At 39.6% G+C, this 23,149-nt stretch overlaps 3 protein-coding genes across 3 annotated transcripts; all 3 read left to right on the top strand.

Moving 5' to 3' along the window:
- The first annotated feature begins 7,932 nt into the window (after nucleotides 1-7,932).
- On the top strand, nucleotides 7,933-11,339 carry LOC132187886 (uncharacterized). Its single transcript, XM_088515606.1, has 4 exons — nucleotides 7,933-8,112; nucleotides 8,819-9,181; nucleotides 9,401-10,405; nucleotides 11,148-11,339. The coding sequence occupies exons 1-4, from the start codon at nucleotides 7,933-7,935 to the stop codon at nucleotides 11,337-11,339; spliced, it is 1,740 nt and encodes a 579-aa protein (XP_088371732.1).
- An 827-nt stretch (nucleotides 11,340-12,166) lies between these two features.
- On the top strand, nucleotides 12,167-12,586 carry LOC148586390 (uncharacterized). The gene has a single exon (XM_088515605.1). It carries the CDS (start codon nucleotides 12,167-12,169, stop codon nucleotides 12,584-12,586), a length of 420 nt encoding a protein of 139 aa, XP_088371731.1.
- Nucleotides 12,587-15,507: 2,921 nt separating this feature from the next.
- On the top strand, nucleotides 15,508-17,002 carry LOC148586389 (uncharacterized). Its single transcript, XM_088515604.1, has 2 exons — nucleotides 15,508-16,240; nucleotides 16,989-17,002. Exons 1-2 carry the CDS (start codon nucleotides 15,508-15,510, stop codon nucleotides 17,000-17,002), a joined length of 747 nt encoding a protein of 248 aa, XP_088371730.1.
- The last annotated feature ends 6,147 nt before the right edge of the window (nucleotides 17,003-23,149 follow it).

Below are 23,149 nucleotides of genomic sequence, written 5' to 3'. Positions count from 1 at the left end.
ATTCACCGAGACCCAATTGGGTCATTGCGAAACCTAGTTGGGACTCGCTAGGACCCGATGGGATAGCTGAAACCCAGTCAAGACACTGCGGGGACTTGGTTGGGACCCGCCAGGACCCAGCTGGGCCATCGCTAGTGTAGTGCCCCATATTTTAATGCCGCATTTATTAGATATTAATTTGATAATAAGATTATATTAATATTCATAATAGGCTTAATATTACTTCTTGAGGAATTTATAAGGATATATGAATATTTATGGGAATAAATATTGATAGGAGGTTATCAAGTTATAAGCCTTGATTTCTATAAGAGGTTATAGCCTAATAATATTATTGGGTGACTTAAATAAAAATAATAATTTAATTAGACAGATTAGATATTAAAGGAATTAATTTAGACTAAAAAGAATTAGTAGATTAAATAATAATATTATTGGTGTGATAATATTAGTTGCATACTGCAGTTAAAATAATAATGGGTTTGAAGTATTAGTTTAAATTAGAATAATAATAATGAGGGTTAGTGTGAAAATTAATTGTTTACATTGGGGAGTTCAATAAAATAAGTTAAAAGATGGGTGGACATTATTCTAATTTTAAAGGGATAAATGCAAAATTGGTCCTTGTGATTGGTCTAAATTACAAATCACTCTATGTGGTATAAAAAATAATTTATAGGTCCTTATAGTTGGCCTAAATTATAAATCACTCCTTGTGATATAACAAATAATTTATAGGTCGTCAAGGTATGCTAAAATAACAGTTTACTCACTGAAATCAATTTTCACTAAGTAGATTAATAAAATCAGTCACTTTGCCACGTCATACCCAATAAAAATACGACACGTGTTATTATTAATTTCTGACTTGCAAAAATGACAATTATGATTTTTCTCTTTTACTCAAGTCAGTGCCAATTCCTAGCAAACAAGTCAAATCTACAAACAGTAGTAGTTTCAATTTAGCCTAAGTTCAATGTAAAGAAGATCTCAAAAATCTTTGCAGAAGTCTTCTTCTCCAAGAAGAAGGCATAAAAGATTATGTTGAAGTTGCGTTAGCATCATCCTTGTTAGTATTTTTGTTGGCTAAATTCGGTGACCAAAATGTAAATCCCTCTAGGCTCTAGATTGAAGTGATCAAAGACATCTTCAAGTTAGACTGTCTGAATGGGAAGCAAGGCCGTTCGGACTTGCAGCTTCATGCAGTCTTCCAGTACTAATTCCTGAGAGCTCCGTTCGATGACCGTTTGCATGCAGTCCGAATGTGCTTTTTGTGAACACTTCCAATACTAATTCCCGAGAGCTTCATTCGCTTGGTTTCGTTGGCCGTACAAACAGTAGTTGGTCAATGGACAATGGCCATTAAGTGCGCCGTGTTCGAACGACAAGAGTCATCGTATAAACGGTAGTGGTCAGTGGACAGCTCATGTTCCCGCCTAACCAAACAGCCCATAAATGCTTGCAAGAGACACGGGGTTGTTGGCCATTATGTCTGCCGTGTCCGAACGGCAGTTGGGGAGTGGACAACTCAGTGCACTAAATGCATGCAGGAATCTAGGAAAAGCTGTCTACTTGTCGCCACTTCAGCACGTGAAGACTAGGGCACCCGAACGCCCAGTATTACTGTCCAAAAATGCCTATAAATATAAGACTTGGGTTATTCAATTTCTTAAGGATTTTAGGAGGGCAAAAGCACGAAAATACTTGGTCATATCCTAAGGTGCTTGTGCGATAATCCTTGTGTGCTAAGAGAGTGTTTATTCATGTGAGCTAGAAAGCTTTTCTCTCTTAGAGTGATTGTTTGTTTAGAAGATGTATTGTGTAATTGATAAGCGCCGAATGTTGCATATTTAAGCTCCTTAATTTGCATATGTTAATTCCTTAGCGTTGTTATTTGTTTGATTTTGTGTTGTTTTTGTGTTTTCAGGTTATAAATAAAGATGCAATTAATTTCATTGATTTTGGGCTTAAAAGCACACTTTGAGATGATTAAGCTTAGCCAATCATAACAGAGGACCTATATGTTGTGGTTAAATTTAATCAAATAAAGGAAGGGATTAATTCGGAATTTCTCAAATTAGAGTCAAAATCCGATTGGATTCAAATTTGGATTCTGCATACATCTCGGTATTTTAGCCATAACTTTTAACTCAAATATCCGGTTGAGATGATTCAAGTGGCACTGGAAAGATAACTCAAATTTTTATAAATCATTGTGAAATAGCATTTTCCTAATTCGGAGCGCCGCAATGCCAAAATCTCCCCACAAGATAGGAACCCAATTCTGGGCGAATCCTATTCCGATTTGGACTTAGGTTTTCTTTATCCTAATTGGACTTGGACTTAAATCTCCGAAATTTCTAGGATTACTAGGGCTTCTAGGACTCTCCTAAGCCCTATAAATAGGCCTCTAAGCATTGAGAAAAGAGACACACCGCTTCCTAGAGCTAGAAATCAGAAAATTGTCTTTGGAGCTTAGAAGATTATGAGCGGCTAAACCCCTTCGTGGGGTGTTGATGTAACCCTATCCAAGCACAACGGTTTGATTGTATTTAACTTCTAGATTTTCATTTTATGCATATGGATTGTATAACTATGAGGATTGCTACAACTGATTTATGTTCTTCATATTAAATGCAATTGTTCTTAAATTCCAAAATCATTATTTGTGAAATTCTTCTCTTGTCTTAGAAAGTATTTTACTTTTATTGATCTCAAATCATTCTTGTTTTCTATGATTATGAGAATGATGGCTATACAATGGGTTTAATTGACATATGATCAATAGGATTTGATAGGCCATGCCTAGGGAAGACGGATTGTACTACACCCTAGTTTAGTGTAATTTAGGTAGACAATCCGTGCCAACCGAAGATGGGTTATACTTATTCATTGATTATATGTATCCTGTTAAAGAATTAGACAATTTATACCTAGGAAAGACGGGTCGTACCGCATCTTAGTGGTTAGGTGGATGACCCGTGCCAACCAAAGATAGATTATACTTATTCTTTAATAAGGTAGTTTCTTGTTTATTTATAACATGCATAGAATGAATTTCTGTGATTAATTATGATTAGTCATTGTTGTGCGGATAGAGGTGAAGTCAATACCCTACACTCTCTCTTATTTTAAATCTCTTTTATTTTCATGCACTTTAAGTTTTAAAGAAAATCAAATCAATTCTCTTTTTAATTAAGTTAATCTTGATCTTTCAAATTTGATAATAAAACCCCTGCAGTCCTTGAGGTTCGACACCCTCAATATAGCCCTATCCTACAGGATTCGTACTATTGCGAGTGGTTATTTTTATTATTGATATTTTTGGACACAAAAATACCACATCAATTTTTGGCGCCGTTGCTGGGGACTGCTTAACAGTTTCATTATCTAAATTTAGGGATTAATTTTAGCTTAATGATTTATTTTTCTATTTTAAGTTGCTAATTTTAATTCTGTTGTGTTTGGTTTTTATTATTATTTTTTTTAGAATTTGCAAACAGGTCCGTAGCTGCCTTCTCTGTGACTGCAATCGAGCGCACAGACGAACTCTAGCAGGATCCAAGCCAGCAGCGCTCGAGCCCTTCACTCCTGCGCTCGCACCCAACTGCGGCAATACGCTCGAGCGCACCCTGCCGTGCAATCGAGCGCACTTGCGGCATCCTGCATCCAGAACCCTAAGTGCTCTAAGGCCATTTGTGAGCTTTTTTTTTTTTTTTTTTTTTTTTTTTTTTTTAGCTTAATTTTTTCCTGTTTTCTTTTAAATTTCTGTTTAGTTTATGCTAGGTCGTCGTTCTTTATCTTTTCCATTAATTTCTTGCGACCTTGAAATTGAACACACTCTTAGACAAATGAGATCCCAAAGAACCCCTAATTTGCTAGAAGAGCGTTCCACTGAGACCATGAGAGACGGTAACCACGTAGCTTTGCAAGATCATTACCTGCCTACCACTTACACTACTCCCACATGTCTTCGGTTGCCAGAAATTACGGCAACCCATTATGAAATTAAGCCCAGCACTATACGAAGTTTACCTTCTTTCCTAGGGCTTAGCACTGAAAATCCTTATGACTTCCTCAGTGATTTTGAAGCAATTTGTGATACAACTAAAATGAATGGATTCACTGAGGATGCCCTAAGGATGCGTCTTTTTCCTTTCCCCCTCAAGGAAAAAGCCAAACATTGGTTTCAATCCTTAACACCTAACTCTATTACTTCTTAGGCTCAATTACAGCAAGAATTTCTTAAGAAGTATTTTCCCATAGGAATGACCAATGATACTAGGAGAGCCATCACTACCTTCTCCCAGTATGAGGGAGAGGATTTCCATGAGACTTGGGATAGGTTGCAGAGCTTGCTTAGATCATGTCCACACCACGCTGTCCCGAAATGGCAGCTAGTGCAATGTTTTTATGATGGCCTAACTGAGTCCTATAGAAAAATGGTGGATGCATCATGTGGGGGAACTTTCATGTTAAAAAGTAAAGATGAAGCATGGGCTATGTTTGAAAATTTGAGTAACAATTCTCTTCAGCAGGTTTCCACCAAACGAAGGGCACCAGCACCTAAAGCACTCAAGACAGAGAGTTTGTATGAAGCACGCCATTCCCCAAACATAGCCAACCAAGTAGTTGAGGCTATCACCAAGAAGCTAGACCAAGTTCTGTTGACTGCTGGTTTTGCTCCTAATGCTGCTCACACACACTGAATCATGCTCATTATGTTCCAGTCCTATGCATTAGGTAAATAACTGCCCTGTTACGGGAAATTATACTGATATTACAAATGAGCAGGTTAATGCAGCTTTCTCCAGACTGGGTAATGATCAGTACTTCAATACCTATAACCCCGGGTGGAGAAATCATCCAAATTTCTCGTGGGAGAATTCAAATTCGGGCAACTCAGCCCTAGGGCCATACAATCAAGCTCAATCCAACAGGCAGCCTTACCAACCTCATTCCACTTACCGGCCTCCACAGCAGTACTACCAGTCTCCATCAGAGTCTAATTTTGAGGATCGGTTTCTAAAAGCAGTGAATGAGCTGACCAGCGAGATAAAACAGTCAATCAAATCTCAAGAGGAAAGAGTAAACTCACATACCCACTCCATTGCCAAGCTAGAAGCTCAAGTCGGACAACTTGCCAATACCCTCAACAGGAGGGAAGAAGGAAAGCTTCCAAGTCAGCCAGTGACCAACCCTAGGGGACTATACATGGTAGAAGGAAGCACATCTCATCTGGAGCAAGTTCAAGCCGTCACCACATTGCGAAGCGGAAGACTGGTTGACAATCATGTGGAAGAAAAGAAGGATGAGCAAATTGAGGCCCCACAGAATCTGCATCAGGACAAGGTGATAAGCGCCGAATGTTACACATTCAAGCCCCTTAATTTGCATATGTTAATTCCTTAGCATTGTTATTTGTTTGATTTTTGTTTTGTTTTTGTGTTTTCAGATTATAAATAAAGATGCAATTAATTCCATTGATTTTGGGCTTAAAAGCACACGTTGAGATGATTAAGCGTAGCCAATCATAACAGAGGACTTATATGTTGTGGTTAAGTTTAATCAAATAAAGGAAGGGATTAATTCGGAATTTGTCAAATTGGAGTGAAAATCGGATTGGATTCAATTTTGGATTCTGCATATGTCTCGGTATTTTGGCCATAACTTTCAGCTCAAATATCCGATTGAGGTGATTCAAGCGTCACTGGAAAGCTAACTCAAATGTCTACAAATCATTGTGCGATAAAATTTTCCTAATTCGGAGCCTCGCATTGCCAAAATCGCCCCGTAAAATAGGAACGCAATTCTGGGCGAATCCTATTCCGATTTGGACTTAGGTTTTCTTTATCCTAATTGGACTTGGACTTAAATCTCCGAAATTTATAGGATTACTAGGGTTTCTAGGACTCTCCTAAGCCCTATTAATAGGCCTCTAAGCATTGAGAAAAGACACACCGCTTCTAGAGCAAAAATTCAGTAAAATAGTCTGTGGAGCTTAGGAGATCATGAGCAGCTAAACTCAATTATGGGGTATTGATGTAGCCCTTTCCAAGCACAATGGTTTGATTGTATTTAATTTCTAGTCTTTCAATTTATGCATGTTGATTGTATAACCCTGAGAATTGCTACAGTTGATTTCTGTTCTTCATATTAAATGCAGTTGTTCTTTAAATTCCAAATCAATATTAGTAGAATTCTTATCTTGTCTTAGAAATTATTTTACTATTATTGAACTCAAATCATTCTTATTTTCTGTGATCATAAGCATGATGGTTATACAATGGTATTTAATTGGCATGCAATCAATAGGGTTAGATAGACCATACCTAGGGAAGACGGATCGTACTACACCTTAGTTTAGTGTAATTTAGGTAGACGGTCCGTGCCAACCGAAGATGGGTTATGCTATTCCATTGATTGTATGAGATTATTTTCTTGTTAAAATTATAACATGCATAGAATGAATTACTAGAGTTAATTATGGTTAACTATTGATGTGCGGATCGTGGTGAAGTCAATACCCTGCTCTCTCTTTCATAGATTTACTCCCTTTTATTTCCGTTTATTTTATGCACTTTAAATTCTCACAACCAATTCACTCTCTTTTAATTAAGTTAATTTTGATCTTTTAATTTTGATAATTAAACCCCTGCAGTCCTTGAGGTTCAACAGCCTCAATATAGCCCTATCCTACGGGATTCGTTCTATTGCGAGTGGTAATTTTATTATTGATATTTTTGGTCACAAAAACACCACATCAATTTTTGGCGCCGTTGTCGGGGACTGCTTAACGGTTTTATTGTCAAATTTTAGAGATTAACTTTAGCTTAATAAATTATTTTCCTGTTTTAAGTTGCTAAATTTTAATTCTGTTTTGCGTTGATTTTATTCTTTTTCAGAAACTGAAAACAGGTCCGTAAGCTGCCTTCTCTATGACTGCGATCGAACACACCCTACCGTGCAATCGAGCGCACTTGCGGCATTCTGCATCCAGACCCTAAGTGCACACTAAGGCCGTTTGTGAGCTTGTTTGTTTTCTATTTTAGCTTAATTTTTTTTTTTGTTTTCTTTTAAATTTCTGTTTAGTTTATGCTAGGTCGTCGTTCTTTATCTTTTCCATTAATTTCTTGCGACCTTGAAATTGAACGCACTCTTAGACGAATTAGATCCCAAAAGAACTCTAATTTGCTAGAAGAGCGTTCCACTGAGACCATGGGGGACAGTAACCACGTAGCATTGCAAGATCATTATCTTCCTACCACTTACACTACTCCCACATGTCTTCGGTTGCCGGAAATTTCGGCAACCCATGATGAAATTAAGCCTAGCACTATACGCAGTTTACCCGCCTTTTTAGGGCTTAGCACTGAAAATCCTTATGAATTCCTCGGTGATTTCGAATCAATCTGCGAGACCACTAAAATGAATGGATTCACTGAGGATGCCCTAAGGATGCGTCTTTTTTCTTTCTCCCTCAAGGAAAAAGCCAAACATTGGTTCCAGTCCTTAACACCCAATTCTATCACTTCTTGGGCGCAATTGCAACAAGAATTTCTTAAGAAGTACTTTCCCATAGGCATGACCAATGATACTAGGAGAGCCATCACTACATTCTCCCAGTACGAGGGAGAGGATTTTCATGAGACTTGGGATAGGTTGCAGACCTTGCTTAGATCATGTCCACACCACGCTGTCCCAAAATGGCAGCTAGTGCAGTGTTTTTATGATGGCCTGACTGAGTCCAATAGAAAAATGGTAGATGCATCCTGTGGGGGGACATTCATGTTGAAAAGTGAAGATGAAGCATGGTCTATGTTTGAAAACTTAAGTAACAATTCTCTTCAGCAGGTTTCCGCAAGACGAAGGGCACCAGCACCTAAGGCACCCAAGACGGAGAGTTTGTATGAAGCCGGCCATTCTCCAAACATGGCCAACCAAGTAGTCGAGGCTATCACCAAGAAGTTGGATCAAGTTCTGTTGACTGCTGGTTTTGCTCCTAATACTGCTCACACACACACTGAAGCATGTTCATTCTGTTCCAGTCCTATGCATCATGTCAATAACTGTCCTGTTACTGGAAATTATACTGACATTTCTAATGAGCAGGTTAATGTAGCTTTCTTCAGACCGGGTAATGATCCGTACTCCAATACCTATAACCCCGGGTGGCGAAATCATCCAAATTTCTCATGGAAGAATTCAAGCAACTCATCCTCAGGGCCACACAATCATTCTCAATCCAACAGGCAGCCCTACCAACCTCAGTCCACTTACCGGCCTCCACAGCAGCACTACCAAGCTCCCTCAGAGTCTAATTTTGAGGATCGGATTGTAAAAGCAGTAACTGAGCTGACCAGCGAGATCAAGCAGTCAATTAAATCTCAAGAGGAAATAGTCAACTCACATTCTCAATCCATTGCCAAGCTAGAAGCTCAAGTTGGACAACTTGCCAACACCATCAACAGAAGAGATGAAGGAAAGCTTCCAAGTCAGCCAGTGGTAAACCCTAAGGGGCACTATATGGTCGATGAGGGCACTTCATACCATCAGCAAGTTCAAGCCATCACTACCTTAAGAAGCGGCAAAATAGTTGACAATCATGTGGAGGAGAAGAAAGATGAACACAAGGAGGTTGCACAGAATTTGCAGAATGATAAAAGCAAGCAGTAAGCAATGAGGCTTCGTCATCAGCAGCTTCCACTCCAGAGATCCCCTATGAGCACCAGCCCCCTTCCCAGAACATCTCAAGGCACCTTCTCACTTTGGGAAACAAGGCGAGAAAATACAAGGAATGATGGAGATGTTCAAATAGGTAAAGATCAATCTTCCCCTTCTTGATGCCATTGCACAAGTACCTGCCTATGCCAAGTTCCTCAAGGACTTGTGTACTCAAAAGCGGAAGACCAGAAACCACATCCCCAAGAAAGTTCTTTTGACTGAGCAAGTAAGTTCTCTGATTAAACACAACACCCCTCCAAAGTTCAAGGACCCCGGGGCTCCTACAATTTCATGCATCATCGGAAAAAGAGAGATTGATAACGCACTCTTAGATTTGGGAGCTGGAGTGAATTTACTTCCCTATTCAGTATATCAGCAGTTGGGCCTTGGGGAGCTGAAGCCCACCATAGTGATTCTGCAACTAGCTGATCGGTCAATCAAGAAGCCTAGAGGGATTGTAGAAGATGTGATCATCCAAGTGGATAAATTTTTCTTCCCAGTCGACTTTATCGTGCTGGATACCGAGCCTGTGCCCAATCCTGAGAAGCTGGTTCCTGTCATCCTTGGGCGTCCATTCTTAGCCACAGCAAATGCATGCATCAACTGTCGAACTGGAGTCATGGAAATCTCATTTGGCAATATGAAAGTTCGGTTGAATATCTTTACTGCGTTTCAGCATGCTCTTGATCAGAATGAGTGTTTCTTTTTGGACAGCATTGAAGAATATATAGAAGACTCACTACCCAGTCTCCTGACAAAGGACCCAGTAGAAGCTTGCCTGAATTATTTCAACTTTGAAGAATTCAACACCGACCAGTATATTCAAGAGGTCCATGAATTGTTAGAAACAGCCGCCAGTGCAGATTTCCATCCATGGAGAGTAGTAAAGGAGCCCCTACCTGTGACATCAAGCACTCCTCCTGTTCCATCCCTACTGTCTCCACCAAAGCTTGAGTTGAAGCCCCTGCCAGAAAAGCTCAAATACGCATTTCTGGGGTCCAACAACACCCTGCCGGTCATCATTGCTTCCGACTTACAAAAAGACCAAGAAGACAGTCTGCTCGCAGTGTTAAAAGAATATAAAGAGGCTATTGGTTGGACCGTGGCAGATTTGAAAGGCATTGACCCCTCCATCTGTATGCACCGGATCCATTTGGAAGAAGATGCTCGACCCTCCCGTCAGGCACAGCGCCGGTTGAATCCCAACATGAAGGAGGTAGTAATGAAAGAGGTCATCAAGTTACTTGATGCAAGCATCATCTACCCCATCTCAGATAGCAAATGGGTGAGCCTCACTCAAGTGGTTCCAAAGAAATCAGGCATCACCGTTGTTGAGAATTCTGCTGGCGAATTGGTGCCACAGCGCACAACCACGGGGTGGCATGTCTGCATTGACTACCGGAAGCTCAATTCTCATACCCGAAAGGATCACTTCCCGCTCCCATTCATTGATCAAATTTTGGAGTGTCTTGCTGGCCAGAGCTACTATTGCTTCTTAGATGGCTATTCCGGGTATAATCAGGTAGGAGTTGATCCCCAAGACCAAGAGAAGACGACGTTCACATGTCCATTCGGCACCTTTGCTTACCGATGCATGCCCTTCGGCCTATGCAATGCACCTGCCACATTCCAGAGATGTATGATGTCTATATTCTCCGACATGGTGGAAACATTTTTGGAGGTATTTATGGATGACTTTTCTGTTTTTGGATCTTCTTTTGATAAATGCCTCCATAATCTGTCACTTGTGCTTCAACGTTGCAAAGAAACTAACCTGATTTTGAGCTGGGAGAAAAGCCACTTCATGGTCCAGGAAGGTATAGTTTTGGGCCATATAGTGTCCAAACGAGGTATTGAGGTGGACCGGGCCAAAGTTGAGCTCATTAAAAATTTACCACCAAACACTTCAGTGAAGCAGATCCGTTCTTTCCTAGGGCACGCCGGCTTCTATCGTCGTTTCATCAAAGATTTCAGCAAAATTTCAAGGCCCTTATGTTACTTGCTTGCTAAGGACACCCCTTTTCACTTTGATGAAGCCTGTCACCAGGCATTCAAGCAGCTCCTGTCCCTATTATCCTCTGCTCCCATCATGCAGCCGCCTAACTGGTCATTGCCCTTTGAGATCATGTGTGATGCATCTGATTATGCTGTGGGTGCAGTTTTGGGACAACGGGTAGGCAAGCTTCCTCATGTCATTTATTATGCTAGCAAGACGTTGATAGATGCTCAAGTCAATTATACAACCACTGAGAAAGAATTGCTAGCTGTGGTATTTGCTCTGGATAAATTCCGCTCATATCTTCTGGGATCAAAGGTTATAATTTTTTTCTGATCATGCTGCTCTACGACACCTGCTGGCCAAGAAGGAAACAAAGCCTCGGTTGATCCGCTGGATTCTACTTCTACAAGAGTTTGACATTCAGATTGGGGACAAGAAGGGTACTGAAAATGTTGTTGCTGACCATTTGTCACGGATTTCATTTGCGACACCCCAGCCGGTTCCAGTTCATGACTCGTTCCCAGATGAGCAACTCTTAGAAATCACCCCGAGAAATCCGCCGTGGTATGTTGATATTATCAATTATCTAGCAACAGGTCGGATTCCCTCTCAGTGATCTAAGCAAGATAAGGACCGCTTCTTCAAGCAAGTCCGATTCTATTATTGGGAAGATCCAGAGTTGTTCAAGTATTGTGTTGACCAGATCATCCGACGATGTGTTCCTGAGAGTGAATTTTCCAGCATTCTTACCTTTTGTCATTCTCTAGCTTGTGGGGGACATTTCAGTGCCAAGAAGACAGCAGCCAAGGTTCTACAATGCGGATTCACATGGCCCACCTTGTTCAAAGATGCCTATGACTTCTGCCGAGCTTGCGAGAGATGTCAGCGCCTAGGAGCTCTGTCTCAGAGGGACATGATGCCATTGAACCCCATCCTTATTGTCGAGATTTTTTATGTCTGGGGTATCGACTTCATGGGACCCTTCCCACCATCTTGTGGACATGAGTATATTTTGGTAGGAGTGGATTATGTCTCTAAGTGGGTCGAAGCTATCGCCATAAAAACCAATGATCACAAGGTTGTAGTGAAGTTCCTCCAAGTCAACATTTTTAGCAGATTTGGTACCCCTCGGGCTATCATCAGTGATGGAGGTAGACACTTTTGCAACCGGTTTTCAAGGCCTGGCTTCTCAAGTATTCTGTCACACATAAGGTCGCCACTCCTTACCATCCTCAAACAAGTGGCCAAGTGGAAGTGTCTAACCGGGAGATTAAGCATATTCTGGAGAAAACGGTTAGGCCGGACCGCAAGGATTGGTCCTTGCGCCTCAATGATCCATTATGGGCCTACCGCACAGCTTACAAAACCCCCATTGGAATGTCTCCCTATCGGCTGGTTTAAGGCAAGGCGTGTCACCTCCCTGTGGAATTAGAACACAAGGCTATGTGGGCCATCAAGCAATTCAATTTCGACATGCAAGCTGCCGATCCGCACCGGAAACTTCAGTTGACAGAATTGGAGGAGCTGCGGCTAGATGCCTATGATAGTGCTTGCCTTTATAAGGAGCGGACTAAGGCCTTTCATGACAAACATATCTTGCCCAAGCAATTTGTTCGGGATCAGAAAGTATGGCTCTTCAATTCCAGACTCCGGCTTTCCCCTGGGAAGCTCCGTTCAAGATGGGACGGCCCCTTCATAGTCACCTCAGTGTCACCCCATGGAGCCGTTGAATTGCGGGACCCAAAGGATGGCACTCTATTCAACGTCAATGGTCAAAGGTTGAAGCCTTGCATCCAGAACCTCGAGCCAGGTACAGACGTGGAATCCGTCGATTTGACGGATCCCGTCTATCTTTGTGATTAAGGCACTGACACCCTGGGCTTGAGCGCACCCACTGTGCACGCGATCCCAGTACACGGGCCTGCGCTCGAGCCCACCCTGCGTGGGATCGAGCGCAGCCGCTCTCAACCAAGCACACACATGCACGCGTACGCTCACGCGCACCTTCAGTGCCGCTCGAGCGTACCCCTGCACTCCACTCCATCCTCTGCACGAGTGCGATCGTGCGCACACTAGTGCCGCTCGAGTGCACTCGTCCAGAGACCTCACGTGACCTTTTTAGGTCACGAAATCCCCTCTTTCTCCCCCACGTTCCCCCTCTCCGACCACTTTAACCACCCCCATTTCCCATAATTCCCAATACCCCACCGCCCCAGTTTTCTCCATTTTTTTTTTGTAGAAATCAGTAGTCCGTGGGTCCACGTACTGCTCTGTGTTGGTTTTTTCGTTGTTTACAAGGGGTTGGGGAGCCTAGTAAGGTGGTTCTTCACCACCTCAATTTTGTGGTGCACACCAAGTGTTCGAGCAATTGCCTCAACGAAGCCCAACCATTGAGCCACCTCTAGTAGCGCCGGTCGATAGCATGGGAGCACCAGCTACAGTCACTCTGACCATGTCACAATATGAGTCCTTACATAAAGAATTGCAAGACCTCCGCGCTGAGCTTGCAAACCAGAGAGGGAAGAAAGGCGCCAGGCAGAGGAACAATTTGCAGCGCAGCAAGAACTGTTGCGTGCCATTGTAGCTCGGCTGCCACTTGCTCCAGGGGCATCGTCTTCTGCGCCACAGTAACAGGTTTGGTGTTTCTTTTTCCCCTGCATTGTTTTATTGTTATTTTCCACACACTGAGGACATTGTGCACTTTAAGTTGGGGGGTGTGGGCATATACATGATAGTTCTGAGCATGCAATTGATTTTCCTATTGTGGTTTGAAATTCATTGATGGGCTTAATATGACGAACACATGATCACGTGATTAAGAAATTAAAACTGGGTTACTCTCATTGGCAGCTTGAAATATTACTTGTTTCAATTTAATTTTCACAAGCACACTTGCATATAGTCTGTGGGGTATAAAATCTGGAATCAAGAATGTTTGGTTTTAATATTCGGAATGTAGTTGGGTAACTTATTGGGAAAACAACTTTGGCATATAGTATAAAAAAATAATAATAATAAAATAAAAATAAATAAATAAATAAATAAAAATGATCATTTTAAACTTTCCACCAAGTAACTGGACCTCTTGCCTCACTAAGCAGTGAGTGTTCGCGTCAAAAAGTGAAAAGTTTGGATTGGTTGGTAGCTTAGCTTTGTAGCCTTTTTGACCCGAGTTAGTAAGTCCTTAGGGGTGTTTTTACACCTAATGCCCTAAAACCATCTGGTTTGGGAGTCATTGGCCTAACACTAAATGGGTCAATCAGAAAGCTTAAGGGAGCTAAGTAAAAAAAAAAAAAACAAAAAAAACAAAAAAAAAAAAAAAAAAAAAACAAAAAGTTGCCTTGGTTGTTTGTCCGATGGGGAGTCCAATAAATTTTGAGTATTGATCCATGCATGATTGAGATTAGTTTTGAAATCCCTTGATTATGTGTTGAGTTCACATACACTAATTGAATTTTGTAATATCTCATAATTGCCATGATTGGAGCTAAGTTGTGATTGCCTGAAATTGTGAAGATAGTGTTTGTTTTATTAAGCCTGCTAATGACTGAAAACCATGATGGTCATGAGATTGCATTCTTAGAAATTACATGGTTAGAAAATGTTTGTGGGTATCATTCCTGGAAAACCCTCACGAGACTTCACGAGTCCTCTAGGGAACTCCTAGGGGTTTAAAAGGCTTGTTGCATATGCTAAATGCAACCGTACGTCCCACGAAAGCTGGACTTATCTTTTTTGTTTTTCAGTTTATTTTCTGTTATATATTGCTAAGGGACTAGCAATATGTAAGTTGGGGGGTGTGATAAGCGCCGAATGTTACACATTCAAGCCCCTTAATTTGCATATGTTAATTCCTTAGCATTGTTATTTGTTTGATTTTTGTTTTGTTTTTGTGTTTTCAGGTTATAAATAAAGATGCAATTAATTCCATTGATTTTGGGCTTAAAAGCACAGGTTGAGATGATTAAGCGTAGCCAATCATAACAGAGGACTTATATGTTGTGGTTAAGTTTAATCAAATAAAGGAAGGGATTAATTCGGAATTTGTCAAATTGGAGTGAAAATCGGATTGGATTCAATTTTGGATTCTGCATACATCTCAGTATTTTGACCATAACCTTCAGCTAAAATATCCGATTGAGGTGATTCAAGCGTCACTGAAAAGCTAACTCAAATGTCTACAAATTATTGTGAAATATCATTTTCCTAATTCGGAGTGGCACATTGCCAAAATCGCCCCGCAAGATAGGAACGCAATTTTGGGCGAATCCTATTCCGATTTGGGTTATGCTATTCCATTGATTGTATGAGATTATTTTCTTGTTAAAATTATAACATGCATAGAATGAATTACTAGAGTTAATTATGGTTAACTATTGATGTGCGGATCGTGGTGAAGTCAATACCCTACTCTCTCTTTCATAGATTTACTCCCTTTTATTTCCGTTTATTTTATGCACTTTAAATTCTCACAACCAATTCACTCTCTTTTAATTAAGTTAATTTTGATCTTTTAATTTTGATAATTAAACCCCTGCAGTCCTTGAGGTTCGACACCCTCAATATAGCCCTATCCTACGGGATTCGTTCTATTGCGAGTGGTAATTTTATTATTGATATTTTTTGTCACAAAAACACCACATCACAAGGGTATACAAGTAAGCATTGAGGCATCTTCATCATCTGCCCCCACTCCTGAGGTACCATATGAGCTTAAGGTCCCATTCCCAGAGCGGCTTAAGGCACCCTCCCACTTTGGGAAACAAGGAGAGAAGATACAAGACATGATGGAAACCTTCAAGCAGGTTCAAATCAACATCCCACTCCTTGAGGCCATCAAGCAAATTCCAGCCTATGCAAAATTTCTCAAGGACTTGTGCACTCAAAAAAGGAAAAATCAGAAGCACATTCCCAAGAAGATCATTCTCACCGAGCAAGTAAGCTCTCTGATTCAGCATAACACTCCTCCAAAGTTCAAAGACCCTGGAGCGCCTACAATTTCATGCGTCATCGGAAACACTGAGATTGAGAGAGCTCTCCTCGACTTAGGAGCTGGTGTTATATTGCTTCCATACTCGGTATATCAGAAACTGGGCCTAGGGGAATTGAAACCGACAAGTACTGTCTTGCAATTGGCTGACCGCTCAATCAAGAAACCCCGCGGGATTGTGGAAGATGTCATTATCAAGGTGGACAAGTTCTACTATCCAGTTGACTTTATAGTTTTGGACACAGAACCGGTCCCAAATCCAGATAAACAAATTCCTGTCATCCTTGGGCGTCCTTTCCTCGCCACTGCCAATGCATGCATCAATTGCTTGACCGGAGTAATGAAGATCTCTTTTGGGAATATGAAGATCAGATTGAACATCTTCAATGCCTTCCAGAATGTGCCTGATCAGAATGCATGTTTCTTTTTGGATGACATTGTAGAAACTATTGAAGACCCACCTCCTGATCCTCCATATGGAGCCCCATCATGGAGAAACCCACCGGAGCCTATGCCTCTCACTTCAAGTATTCCACCACCTGATGACAACCCCACATGGGACATATTTCATCCAAAGGTTGCTGAAGTGGATTTCATTGGGGTAGAAATTTTTTTGGCAAATTCCCTAGCTACCCCAGTTTTTGAGAACTCCCATAGAGACAAGAGGTTGATCATGGAACCAGTTCGGGACAAACACCCTGAACATCGTCATGGGGAGCATCAAGACCTATTAGCTGGGAGAAGCAATTTCGGGATGTTAAGAAGAATCCTCTTCCTTGTGGAGTGCTACATGATCATAAAGAAGAAGGGATGGAAGAGCTTGATTGGACTTCTGAAGGATTGAGGTAAGATCCTTCGGGACTCGGACTTACATTGAGAAATACCTCATAGGATCAAGCGCAGGCCCTGTGCGCTTGACTCTTCACTCCACCAGGGCATATGATCTCCATCCAGGTTTATTTTATCCATTGTTGCTTCATTCTTTGTTTATCTTTTTACAACAATCTGTGCACTTGATTGGTACTTGGTTGGAGTATCACTTTATTTTTAGGACATGTGTTTTTGCATTCAAGTTTGGGGGTATGATATGCCCACATCTACTCATTCAGGTATTTTTGTACTCTTGATCTTATTCTTTAATTCTATACATACATTGGGGACAATGTATGATTCAAGTTGGGGGGTATGGAAAAACAAAACACAGTCCATTATTATTGTTATGTCATTCTTAAGCATATGGTTGAGCTTTGATTTTGGTTTGAAATTCATTGGTAGGCTTTAAGTTGTGAACACATGATCATATGACTTAGGGATTTTGAGTCTTATTACTTACTTTTGGCAACATGAGATGCTTCTTGTTTCAATTTAAATCTATCTTGAGCACACTAGCACATGTCTGTGAGGTATGAATTTTGAGACTAATTATGTTTGTTTTCAATATCTTGAATTATGTTGGGTGATATATTGGGTGAATAACTTTGGCATGCTATTAAAAAAAAAAAAAAATCAAGTTTGAAGTTTTCGCTGAGTAACCGGACCTCTTGCCTCATTAAGCAGTGAGTGTTCGCATCAAAAAGTGAAATTTTTAGGTTGATTAATAAAATGGCTAGCTTAGCTTCGTAGCCTTTTTGACTCGAGTTAGTAAGTCCTTAGGGGTGTCTTTACACCTAGTGCCCTAAAGCCATTTGGTTTGGGAGACATTGGCCTAACACTCGATACATGGGTCAACTAGAAAGCTTAAGGGAGCTAAGCATTGCAAAGCCTACAAAAAAAAAAAAAAAAAATGTATTCCCTGGTTGTTTCACTTGATATGAAGTCCAATAAATTCTGAGATGTTGATTCATTCATAATGGAATTATTTTGAAGCCTCATGATTATGTGTTAGTTCACTTTGCACTAATTGAAATTTGTGTATCTCAATCTGCCATTGGTAAGTGATTTGACTTGTAACTCCTTGAAATTTTGAAGATGGAGTTTATAATTTTAAGCTTGCTAATGAATGAGAACCATTATTTTTGTGATGCTTTATCCTTTTGAATGACATAATGACATCAATGTTTGTGGGTAACATTCCTAGAAAACCCTCACGAGACTTCACTCGTCCACTAGGGAATTCCTAGGGGTTTAAAAGGCTTGTTGCATACGCTAAATGCAATCGTATATCCCACGAAAGATGGATTTATCTTTTTGTTTTTCAGTTTATTTTCTGTTTTGTATTGCTAAGGAACTAGCAATATGTAAGTTTGGGGGTGTGATAAGCGCCGAATGTTGCACATTCAAGCCCCTTAATTTGCATATGTTAATTCCTTAGCGTTGTTATTTGTTTGATTTTGTGTTGTTTTTGTGTTTTCAGGTTATAAATAAAAATGCAATTAATTTCATTGATTTTGGGCTTAAAAGCACACTTTGAGATGATTAAGCTTAGCCACTCATAACAGATAACCTATATGTTGTGGTTAAATTTAATCAAATAAAGGAAGGGATTAATTCGGAATTTCTCAAATTAGAGTCAAAATCGGATTGGATTCAAATTTGGATTCTGCATACATCTCGGTATTTTTGCCATAACTTTCAGCTCAAATATCCGATTGAGATGATTCAAGCAAAACTGGAAAGATAACTCAAATTGCTACAAATCATTGTGAAATAGCATTTTCCTAATTCGGAGTTCCGCAATGCCAAAATCTCCCCGCAAGATAGGAACGCAATTCTGGGCGAATCCTATTCCGATTTGGACTTAGGTTTTCTTTATCCTAATTGGACTTGGACTTAAATCTCCAAAATTTCTAGGATTACTAGGGCTTCTAGGACTCTCCTAAGCCCTATAAATAGGCCTCTAAGCATTGAGAAAAGAGACACACCGCTTCCTAGAGCTAGAAATCAGAAAATTGTCTTTGGAGCTTAGAAGATTATGAGCGGCTAAACCCCTTCGTGGGGTGTTGATGTAACCCTATCCAAGCACAATGGTTTGATTGTATTTAACTTCTAGATTTTCAATTTATGCATGTGGATTGTATAACTATGAGGATTGCTACAATTGATTTCTGTTCTTCGTATTAAATGCAATTGTTCTTAAATTCCAAAATCATTATTTGTGAAATTCTTCTTTTGTCTTAGAAAGTATTTTACTTTTATTGATCTCAAATCATTCTTGTTTTCTATGATTATGAGAATGATGGTTATACAATGGGTTTAATTGACATATGATCAATAGGATTTGATAGGCCATGTCTAGGGAAGACGGATTGTACTACACTCTAGTTTAGTGTAATTTAGGTAGACAATCCGTGCTAACCGAAGATGAGTTATACTTATTCATTGATTATATGTATACTGTTAAAGAATTTGATAATTTATACCTAGAAAAGACGGGTCGTACCGCATCTTAATGGTTAGGTGGACGACCCGTGCCAACCGAAGATAGATTATGTTTATTCTTTAATAAGGTAGTTTCTTGTTTATTTATAACATGCATAGAATGAATTTCTGGGATTAATTATGATTAGCCATTGTTGTGCGGATAGAGGTGAAGTCAATACCTTACACTCTCTCTTATTTTAAATCTCTTTTATTTTCATGCACTTTAAGTTTTAAAGAAAATCAAATCAATTCTCTTTTTAATTAAGTTAATCTTGATCTTTCAAATTTGATAATAAAACCCCTGTAGTCCTTGAGGTTCGACACCCTCAATATAGCCCTATCCTACAGGATTCGTACTATTGCGAGTGGTTATTTTTATTATTGATATTTTTAGACACAAAAATACCACATCAGTAATCAATTGTGGAGAAGTCTATCGGGAGGGTCCAGTAAATGAGAATCACTTGAAGAAGATTGTGAGGTAGGAGATGAGCTGGAGGCTTGGTGATCTTACAGGACCAAGGCAAAGGGTTGTAAGTGTCCCTGTGTCTGTTATCTCTTCAATATTTTCTTATAGTGATTTCCTGGGTTCGGTTGCCCAGGAGAGGTTTTACTTTTAGAACGGTTTCTAAAAGGTTTTTTCTTCGTTACAAAAATATCTGTGTCTGCATGATTTACTACTTTACATATTTTGGTGATTGATTGCTTATTGCTTCATATTTTTAATTCCGTATATTTTGTGATAAACACCTATTTCACCGCCTCCACCTCCCCCCTCTAGGTGTGTTTGGAGTCTGTTATCTTACTTTCAATCACTCTCCTCTTCTACAAACCAAGTAAAGTTACCATTCTTGAAAGATGCTCAAGATCAATATGATCTTGGAGAAGATTAAGTTATGAAATTCAGGCAGAGAAGTTACTATTCATAGTTGTAATACCCCGACAAAACACCTGTTTTAAAAGGTTTAAGATTTCTTACTTAACTTGTTAATGTTTCTTTAAAACAAAGCCTTAAAACAAGCCCTTTTTTAAATAAACCAAACCCAAACCCTTGAGACTTTTTAGAAGCAAAAATCTCAAAACCACCCTCACTAGCCGAACACTCTCCTCGGGACCACATGAGCACTCGCTCTTGGCCTAGGTGCAAGCGCTCGCCGAGGGACCACACAAGCACTTGCATGAACAATGTATTACCCATTGGACAAAACCCAATCATACGCCTAAACCTTTTTATCCATTGTGTGAACGGTACCGAACGCTCGCTCAACAGTATGCGAGCGCTCCCTGCCAACTCTAAAAAGTAATTTTAGCCCATTCTCCACTTTTCAGACCTAAAGCACGCCTCCACCCTCTATATAAACCATGCTATTCGGCCCTTAGCCACCTTCAACCTTAGAAAGCCTAACTCTAATGTGAGGAGAGGCTTGGAGAAAGAAATGAGAGAGTTTGGAGTCGTTGCTATATATCTTCTATGGTGATTTCTTGGCCCTTCCCTTATGCCTTTTTAATTGTTCTGACTGCTTTCCAAGTGTTACAAGTTTTAAAGATGCTTTGTCAAGCTCTTGTACCCATTTTCTTACAAAACAAAGAAATGTTTTCAAAAAGTTTTAAACACCTCTTTGATTCTTTGTGTTGTGTTTTCCTTATGATACATGTATCTATTTTGAGCCTAGGAAGAGAAGTACCAACCCATAGCTGTAGATAGGAGCCTAAAACACATTTTGAGCGTTTTTTGCTGAGCCTTTACTCTCTGGCCAAACGCTCGCCCTAGGGAGCGAGAGCTCGCCCAGAGAGCAGGCCACACGCCCTTTAGTCCCAAATGTGTGGTTCGAAGGTTTTAGTAGCCCCTTTTCGTTAGATGAAACCTTGTAGAGTTCTCTAGTACTGCATATAACGATGAGTTATGTTTCGTTATAGCAAAGATTCATGATGTCGGAAGACTCGAGCTAGCACACGAGGTAAGTAAACACTTACGAACACTTTCCTTAAAAACGTGCAATATGTCAGCTGACTGAGCATGCGTATAATATGAGCATGTTTATATTTTTGTATAACTTGGTAACTGCTTTAACAACTATTTGATAAGATGCATTGTATAACATGGTACACATATACGTGCGGAATAATGACCATGGGCTTACTATATAGACTTGATTCTATGGTCAATTATATGAGTTATATGGACCTTGGATCCAATGATTATTCGTGACTGGTGCAGCCAGTAACCCTACTAAGATGGATCGATTTACTTGATTTAACATAGGTCTCAAAATTTGTATTGACATGGACTTTGATCTTACGTTCTATCAGTTATTTATTTGAATGAGGAAATGGGCTTACGTCCTATAAATTATTTCTTTTCTACAAATATCTTATTCATACATAATAGACAATTTGTATTGACAGTGACTTTGATCTATTTGTTAGAGATTTCCGTGGAAGTTCTACACAATAGACAAATTGCATTTTTGGGGATTCACTATGGACTACTGATCGGGCCTATTCATGGCCATATTGATTTCTTGAGTTGATAGTGGCTCTTTTCAATCTCCAGGTAACAATAAGGGTCAATTTTCATCTGGAAGGGCTAATCCTTTATAGGAATGAAGGATTAAGAGAGCGTGGAAACATAAACTATATATGGAGGTGGTAGAGGGGGCTACGATCATGGTGCCTTTAGGCGAGGGGGACAATCTCCACAACATATTTTTATTTTGCAATTTGTTTATGATGTTTACGTTAGTTTTTCAAAGATTTTTTATGTTTAATTTGTTTATCACTAATGAATTATTGTGAACGATGTTTAATTTGTTCATTGGGAAGATATGTTATGTGAATGATACTTAATTAGTTTTTGAGGATCTTAATTTCCATACAAAAATTCAAGTGTTTAATGACATTTGAATTAGTGACATTTTTAGAAAATGTCACTAAATTACAACTTTTTAATTCCTCAAACGTCACTATTCCTAAAATAGTGACGTTTTAATAGTATTACTGTTCACACATCACTATTCACGTGCGAATAGTGATGTGTGAACAGTAAAATGTACCAAAATTTGAAAATTTTTTAAAAATAAATAAATCAAGTGGCTACCGGTTCCAAACCCGCAGCCACAGGTGAGGGAGGGGTGGCTTGCGAGCCACCCCAGAGGTGGCCGGCGCCACCTCTGACCACCTCTGGGGTGGCTTGGGGGCCACCCATTCCTCTAATTTTTTTTTTTTAATTTAAATTTTATTTGAAAAAATTTAAATATTTATTATAAAAATTATATATATATTATTTTGGTAAAAATTATTTTTTTAGTATTTTTTTAAAGGGTTGTGACGTTTGAACAGTGCAAAACGACACCTTTTAGAAGGTGACGTGCCGTTTGCTGAAAATTGCACCAAATAGTGCCGTTTTGACTGTTCAAAAGGCACTATCTCCTTTCTAGTCTTTGCACTTTTTGCCATTTTGAAAAAGTCAGTATTTGAACTTCACAAACCATATATTGACTTTTTTTTCGGCAAAAAAGTCATTATATATATATATGATCAGTCGCAAAACCCTTAAATTTTTGTAGTGTTTGTTTATCAGGATTTGTGAATGATATTTAATTTATTTATTAGAATTGTGGTAATTTTGAAATTATTTTATAAGTTTTAAAAAAAATTTAAAATTTTGGTTACATGGAATTCGTATAACCAAATTTTTTAAGATTACGTCGATAAACTATTGGTGTATGGGCAAAGCACTGGGAAATATAATTTTCTAGCCCAGCAAAGTTGCAATTTTGCTAGCAAGAGCAAGATTGAGCAAGATTGGCCCATGTAGGCTTGGCCAAGCACAATCCAAACATTCTGTTCATCCCCTTGGTGCCCAAGTTTGTTAGTCAACACTTTTTCACTTTTTCCCGATCGTTGCCTTGGTCAAGAAGTGGTCATCTCAATTTCATCACTCTTTTGAGTTTAAACCTTGCCAAGCAAGGAGGAATATATCCCCATCATGGATTCATGGGGAGCAAAAGGTACGATCCCTCTCTTCTGTTTAGTTTCTTGTCAGTGTGGGGGAGCTCTATGACGTTAAGTATATT

Source organism: Corylus avellana, chromosome 4, assembly GCF_965113065.1.
Source record: "Corylus avellana chromosome 4, dhCorAvel1.hap1.2, whole genome shotgun sequence".
NCBI classification, from domain to species: domain Eukaryota; kingdom Viridiplantae; phylum Streptophyta; class Magnoliopsida; order Fagales; family Betulaceae; genus Corylus; species Corylus avellana.
Note: the sequence above shows the minus strand (reverse complement) of the source record. Positions and strands in the feature narration are given on the sequence as shown.

Excerpts from the sequence above, each read along its gene's own strand:
- LOC132187886 (XM_088515606.1), top strand. The coding sequence starts at position 7,933 with ATGGCCAACCAAGTAGTCGAGGCTATCACCAAGAAGTTGGATCAAGTT. Across the intron at positions 8,113-8,818 it reads CTGACATTTCTAATGAGCAG|GTAAAGATCAATCTTCCCCT; the intron begins GTTAATGTAGCT and ends ATGTTCAAATAG. Across the intron at positions 10,406-11,147 it reads TGGTGGAAACATTTTTGGAG|ATTGGGGACAAGAAGGGTAC; the intron begins GTATTTATGGAT and ends TTTGACATTCAG.
- LOC148586390 (XM_088515605.1), top strand. The coding sequence starts at position 12,167 with ATGTGGGCCATCAAGCAATTCAATTTCGACATGCAAGCTGCCGATCCG.
- LOC148586389 (XM_088515604.1), top strand. The coding sequence starts at position 15,508 with ATGATGGAAACCTTCAAGCAGGTTCAAATCAACATCCCACTCCTTGAG.